A 7222-nucleotide genomic window follows, 5' to 3' on the forward strand; every position below is an offset into this window, starting at 1 on the left:
GCATAGTATCATATGGTAGTATTATAGATGACTTTATTTATTGCCATGCATGACACATACTAGTGTAGCATTTATTATGATACGGTATCATGATATGATACTCAACCCTCTCTTACTTCATTTAATTCTATGCCACCTCATTAAAGTTGCCTAGTTGGCATGCATGATACTAGCTATGATACTTCCATTACAACCAGCCTTAGATCTAGTCTAGATGAAAAAAAAACTAGGACGCGTCGATGTCAAAAGAAAGATAATTCTTGCGTAAGCCTGAAACGAAACTAATCATCACCGCCGGAGCAATCGCCGCGGCCCGATCCCCATCGCCCCTCCCCCGCCGGCTCAGCTATAAGCCGCTTCCTTGTCGCCCGACCTCGCTCGTTCTCGCAGGCGCCAACCCCCCTCGCTTCTCGTCTGTAGTGTCGGCGGCGAGGAGGACTCGCGTTCGGGCGGCGTGTTAAAAGAACAAGAAGTCTGGTCGGGGCAGGGCAGGGATTGCTGGAGGAGTTCTCGGTGAGGCTCTTCTGCAGCGGCTCGGACTGGTGAGCACCTTCTGTCAAGCCCTCCATTTGAAGTTCAGAGCAAAAATTAATTTCTTATTATTTTGTTTACTGATTTTGTTTCAAATGTATTGATGGGATGCTTGAAGTTTTTTTTTTTTTGAGGGGACTGGATGCTTGATGCTTGAAGCTTTCATGTTAAATTATGCACTTCTAGTAAGGGTTGCATCTAAAAGATATGCAAATCTCTTCAAGTTACTTGAGCCGAATTCCTAATGTTCCTTCTATACCTGCTTGTTCTAGTTTCTTAGTTCTACTGCATTTCATTGCAAATCTGCATTCATCAACGTAATACATGTGTGTGGGTGTGTGTTTTGTACTTCTGTTAAGACCTGATGGTTTCAGTAATTGAAATCTGAGAGGGTGGCCTCTCTTTTGCTCAAAAAAAAAAAACCCAATGTAATGCGTACTTGTAGCCATATAGGTAGATGTTATTATGTTGGTATTTAGCATGCCCTTTTTCACTTCTTGGCAAAAAGAGGGATGTATACCCCAGCAGCACAGATATGCAGGATTAGAGCATTAACTACACTACCTATAGGCTAGAGAAGCCATTTTGCACAATTTCTTACAAGCCCTCGGGGACTAAAGTCTGTTTTCGCAAGATTCGAGCAGAGGGCAACTCAAGAGATAATTTCTGATGCGTATATAGAAAACTATCTTCCTGGTATACTTGTGGGTATCGACGTATCGTGTGTTGCAGAAGAGAACTCCTTGCCGAGTTCAAGCTCATCAGTTGATCTGCTCATCTTTTCCTTAACGTGCGACAACTTTGCACGACTGCTTGCAGACATGTACTGACAAATTCTATCATCATTGCAGGGTCCAAACAATGATGTCTGCAGCTGTCCAGCAGGTCGCTGGTGGTTTCTCATCAGCAGTTATCCAACGTGTTGTGGACAAGACGATGGACTTCCTTGGGGGCAACTATAATTTGAGCCATGCTACTGAAGAGCTTCTGGCCAAACTCCGCACAAGCCTCATCATGGTGAAGGCCATAACTGAGGTGGCTGACAATCAGATTATCATCAACACTAGTCTTACTGAGTGGTTGAGGAACCTTCATAATGCTGCCTATGAAGCGGAGGATGTGCTGGACAGATTTGATTGCCATGAGATAGTCACGGGAAAGCGCAAGGTGAGCGAACTCATATCGTCATCGGTTAGGGCCCTGAAAGGTTTGATTGTGCCTGATGAGAGCATGACACTGCTCGAATCTGTTGTGCAAAAGCTAGATCACCTTTGTAACACATCCATCACATTTTTGGAGCTCATAAAGCAGAGTAGGTCAACATCCATCAAGGAGGAGGGAGTTGGGGGAGAGACTACTTCTCGTGTTCCAGTTGATGTCAAGGTATTTGGGCGCGATGAAGTTTTAGAGTTGATAATGAAAATTATTTTGGGTTTATCTAGCTCTGAACCAGAATCCAGCGGAATAAGAGCAAAACTTGGGGAAAGGTACCGCATTAGTGGTGTTGATGTTATCCCAATTGTTGGTATGAGCGGGGTTGGGAAGACAACCCTTGCTCAAGTCATTTACAATCATGGAAAGGTGAAGGACCACTTTACTCAGAGAGCATGGGTGTATGTTTCAAAACACTTTGGTGTCAAGAGAACATTGCAAGAGATGTTGCGCTCTTTGAAAGGAAATGATTCATCTTTTGACTATGCTGATAGTCTGGAAACAATTGTCAACAACATTCAAAATGTCATCCAGCAGGAAGGAAGATTCCTTCTTGTGCTAGACAGTGTTTGGGATGAGATGTGTGACCAGTGGAGTAGTTTGCTTATTGCCATAGCTTGTGAACTGCCGGGAAGTGTAGTTCTTGTCACAACACAAAGCAAAAGGGTTGCAAAAACAGTGGCAACAGTGTGTCAAGTTCCACTAGAACCTTTGCCATGGGAGAGTTTTTGGCCAGTTTTCCAGTATTATGCATTTGGCACAACCAATGTTGCGGTTGAGAACAACCAGACTCTTCTGTTAATTGGTGAACAAATAGCAAAAAAACTAGGTGGTCTGCCATTAGCAGCAAAAGTAATGGGAAATCTGTTGAGATCCAGAATAACTGCAGATCAGTGGAAAAGGATCCTAGAGAGTGATTGGTGGGACATGAGGGAAGTTATTCGTGAAATCCTTCCATACATGGGAATTAGCTATCAAGATCTTCAACCTAAACAAAGGCAGAGCTTTGCTTTCTGTTCGATTTATCCAGAAAATTACTTGTTTGACAAAGATAGATTGGTCAATATGTGGATTTCTCATGACTTGATTGAACAAAGCGAATCTGATGACACTAGATTAGAGGATATTGGAAGCAAATTGTTTGATGAACTTGTGGAAAGATCATTTTTCCAGGCTACATTTGACAAAAAGTGGTACACTATGCATGATCTAGTCCGGGCTCTGGCAATTGGTGTTTCTTCATATGAATGCTTCCTTCACAAAGAGACCTCACGCGGCGCATCAGCAAATGTTCGCCACTTGGCTCTGCAAGTCAGTAATCAACTGCACATTCATGAACTCAACAAGTACACAAATCTGCGGACAATCTTATTGTTTGGTCATTGTGACAGTGATGCAATTTGTGATGTTATCGACACAATGTTGGCCAACTCAAGAAGTATTCGAGTGTTAGACTTGTCTCATTTGGAGGTCCTGACGAATATGCCGTCAAACATTGCATCCTTGAGAAAATTGAGGTTCCTTGATCTTTCTTTCACAAGAATCAGCAATTTGCGCAACTTACCTTCCAACCTTCAAGTTCTATACCTCCATGGATATGCCCGGAATAGTATTCCTCAAAGCATAAATAGGCTTGCCAACATACGACACCTTTATGTTGGTGCTACAGCTCTCTCTCTGATTCCTGGTATTGGGCAACTAAGTCAACTTCAAGAATTGAAGAACTTCAGTGCTGGAAAGAGAAATGGGTTCATGGTAAGTGAGTTGAAGAACATGCAAGAGTTATCTGGGAAACTTTGCATCAGCAACATCCACATCATTAGGAGCAAGCATGAGGCAATGGATGCCAATATGTCTGAGAAGAAGCACCTTCAGGCCTTGGAATTGAAGGGTAGAAATGTATCCAAAGATGTACTTGAAGGATTGCAGCCACACTCAAATCTGCAAGAGCTCATGATTGAAGGCTACGGGGCCACTACTTTACCAAGCTGGATGTTGCAAGGTCACATCTTTACAAAACTTCAGTCCCTTCATGTTGGAAACTGTCGACTTCTGGTTGTACTTCCACCATTTGGAAAATTCCCTTCACTCAAGCATCTCACCCTAGATAACTTGCCGTCAGTAAGGCATGTTGATGGAACATTTTTTGGCTGTCTCCCAAGTTTGGAGGACTTGACTATTTCTTCGATGACATCATGGACAAAATGGTTACATGCCGAAGAAGATCATGGCCCTCTCCTTCAACACGTCACAAGGTTTCGACTTCACAATTGCCCTTCACTGAAAGAAGTGCCGTATCTATCTTTCATATCTTCACTGTCAGAACTTGACATTTCAGCTTGTGGGGACTTTGTCAAGGCACTGCCACAGTATGTACAACTCTTGGCATGTCTCAAAAAATTAAGTATGTCTTACTGCGATCACCCAGTGCTATTCTCTGGGCATCAGTTGAAGTCACTTGAGTATCTATATCTTAGAAAATGTGGAGGGCTACGTTTGCTTGATGGGTTACATTGCTTTCCCAGCCTCAGGCAAGTCAATGTTTATGGTTGTCCAGACATTCTTACTGAATTCTCAGACCAATCAACTAGACAAGATGTGCAAGCTGTACCTCGGCTCACCAATATGATTACCGATCAGAGCCTGCTAAATAGAAATGGTTTTCTGCCCTCGGTGCAAGATTTGCTTGTTGCTTTTATAGATGAGCATTATTTTACCCCAGAGCAGGAGGAATGGTTTGAACAACTAATCTCCCTCGAAAAAATCGAGTTTGGTTTCTGTAATTTTCTTCAACGTCTCCCTTCTACACTAGCCAGACTTACCTCCTTAAAAGTACTTCACGTCAAATGGACAAACCCATTATCACTGGAAGGAGTTGTGCCTCATAATCTCCAAGAATTAGTCATGCAAGAGGTTACAGTTGAGACAGAAAATAATTTCAAACCTGGAGGATCAGAATGGGTGAACATTTGTCATGTTCCATATATTCGGCTTAACAAGAAGACAGTCCAGAATCGGGCAAATGATGCTGCTTCATCGTCTTCAACCCACCAAATTTGAGCAACCATCTTTCTGTTAAACTCGTCTCCATCTGCACTACAAATAATATTTCTGTAAGCATGTTTTCCACTCTATAAATTCTTACTATCTGAATATATTTTTAGGGGATGGTCTATTAGAGAAGAAGGATATAAACTGAAAGTGTCAACCACGCTTGTTTGAACCTGCAACTAGGAGATGTATGTAGTTACATGCTCTATGATGGTGAGAAGCTGATAGCAGTGGTAGCTAGTCCAACCAAAAGGTGGAAGTATTAGAAACATTGTGGAAATTGTTGATTGGGTCTGGTAGTTTGTATGGATGGTAATGATGTTCATGCATGTCTAGGTGTTGAGTATAGTACTCCCTTCGTCCCAAAAGTTGAGACACATATTTTGAGATGGAGGGAGTACTTCATTTGTAATTCTGGAAATTGTGGGCTGGTCAGTGCTAAAATTCCTGTCTGCTAATGGCCTAGGCGTTCTATCAATCAATCCTACTCAGTACTATAAGAGAACAGTGGCACTTGTGTCTGCAATCTCTCCTTTCCAGTTTCCAATTCATGTTTTGCTCTTTTGCTTTGCAGATCCCAACTTCTAATACTTTGTGATGTGTAATCTTTGTCAGTCTTGTGGAAGCAAGGTTGCGGCATGCTCACTGCACTTGGCCTGCAGAGATGGTGCGTGGATAAACTCTGGCTGGCTGGTGCACCCCTGTCAGCCGGTAGTTCTTAGAGGATGATCAAGGAGAAGGAGACTGACGACATGCGCACATGAAGGGCATCAAGGAATAAGTGGCAGGATTATGTTCCGGTCTTCTCTGTTGCTGCTGGTCCCTCGGACTCCGGTGTGGAGGAGGATATATAGGGAGACCGTCCTCACCAAGGTAATGAGCTTGTTGCTGAACCTTTGGTACTAACTGAACCGTTGCTACTAGGTATGTAGAAAATGGAACACTGTCAGGCCTATTTAACTTGACAATTATACACCTTTCATTTGCCATGTTAAGAATTCAGCATTGATTCTGCATAAATCTTTACCAAGATTCGAATTCTAGTATTGCGATGAGAGTTGGTATATATAGTGCCCTGTTCGGCAATCCACCAACTTCCGAAAATCCAAGGATCTGCGGAGCTAGGAAACAGCTCCTCCCTGATTTTCAACTACAGCTCCGGCTGCTCCGGAGCGGAGTTGTGGAGTCAGAGTGACTCCGAACAGGGCCATAGTATATACTCCCTCCGTTCCTAAATATAAGTCTTTGTAGAGATTCCACTATGAACTACATACGGATGTATATAGATGCATTTTAAGTGTGGATTTATTCATTTTGCTCCGTATGTAGTCCACCCAGTGGAATCTCTACAAAGACTTACATTTAGGAATGAAGGGAGTACATTCTTGTATCTGAGAATAGGTGGCACGAACTGGTTGCAGGTTGTGCACACCAGGGTGTTTGATCGAGATGGCGCCGCTGACGGTGGACGATGCACTCAAGCAGTATGTTGTAAGCTTTGCATCTGCAGGTACTTCACACCATGGAACAGTTGTTGCGTACATACATATATAGATGCATGATTGATAGCAACTCAACTTAATCAAACTGAACTGATGGTGTATGTGTGTGTGTATGGTGCAGTGGAGGGGAGGTAACCAACATGCTGTTCAGGAAGAAAAGAGGGAGGATTCAGATTCGTCGGAATACTCCTTTGCCGGCTGACACCGGTGCCGAGCTGAGCTGCAGATGACAATGCCTACTCATCTCGTAGTTCATCTGTTTAAATTCATGGTGTGCGTCTCTTGGTGCTGTCCCTGATGTGTTCAGATCGGCAAACCGTCGTGTAGCCATGTAGGTGAGTAGCTGATTAGCAGTTTTGTTACGTTCCCACACATAGCTCTTGTTACACTATGATGCCCTTTCCTACCTTGGATTCGATCACATTGTTTCGAAGGACCCTCGGTCGGGTTTGTGATACATAATCTGCACAAGATCTGAACAGCAAACACATGTTGAAAGCTTTCATCTGGTTCTTTTCTATTTTCGGTGTTTTTCTCCACAGTTTTTACCACTTTGTTTTTGACTTTTTTCAGATTTTTCCTTCTCCTTTTTTATTTTTAATTTAATCATTTTTAGTTCATGAACATTTTTTGATATTCGGGATAACCTTTAAATTCTTCAAATTTTTGAATTCATAATTTAAAAAAATGCATGGTCACTTGTAATTGCCCAAACAATTAAAAATCAAAAATGGTTTTTAATTTCAGAACTTTTCTAATAAATTTGTGAATTTTTTTATTTGGCGAACATTGATTTAAATTCTGGAACATTTTTTATATTCGTGATCATTTTTTAAATTCCCATGCATTTTTTAAATTCTTGAACAACTTTAAAAATCATGCATATATATTATTTTCATTTATTTTTGTAATTATCCAATATTTTT

General features: G+C 41.9%; 1 protein-coding gene across 2 annotated transcripts; it reads left to right on the forward strand.

The window, feature by feature from the left end:
* The first annotated feature begins 334 nt into the window (after positions 1-334).
* LOC119312979 (putative disease resistance protein RGA1) lies at positions 335-6782 on the forward strand. Of its 2 annotated transcripts, none has more exons than XM_037588779.1 (5): positions 335-542; positions 1383-4856; positions 5369-5667; positions 6216-6304; positions 6418-6782. In XM_037588779.1, exon 2 carries the CDS (start codon positions 1393-1395, stop codon positions 4801-4803), a length of 3411 nt encoding a protein of 1136 aa, XP_037444676.1. In that variant the 5' UTR covers positions 335-542; positions 1383-1392; the 3' UTR covers positions 4804-4856; positions 5369-5667; positions 6216-6304; positions 6418-6782. The 2 variants fall into 2 exon arrangements, with proteins under 2 accessions (XP_037444676.1, XP_037444677.1); XM_037588780.1 differs by having other exon boundaries at positions 5410-5667.
* The last annotated feature ends 440 nt before the right edge of the window (positions 6783-7222 follow it).

This window comes from Triticum dicoccoides, chromosome 5B, assembly GCF_002162155.2.
Source record: "Triticum dicoccoides isolate Atlit2015 ecotype Zavitan chromosome 5B, WEW_v2.0, whole genome shotgun sequence".
NCBI lineage: Eukaryota > Viridiplantae > Streptophyta > Magnoliopsida > Poales > Poaceae > Triticum > Triticum dicoccoides.

What these genes read in the sequence shown, in the direction of transcription:
- LOC119312979 (XM_037588779.1), top strand. Translation starts at nt 1,393, where the DNA reads ATGATGTCTGCAGCTGTCCAGCAGGTCGCTGGTGGTTTCTCATCAGCA.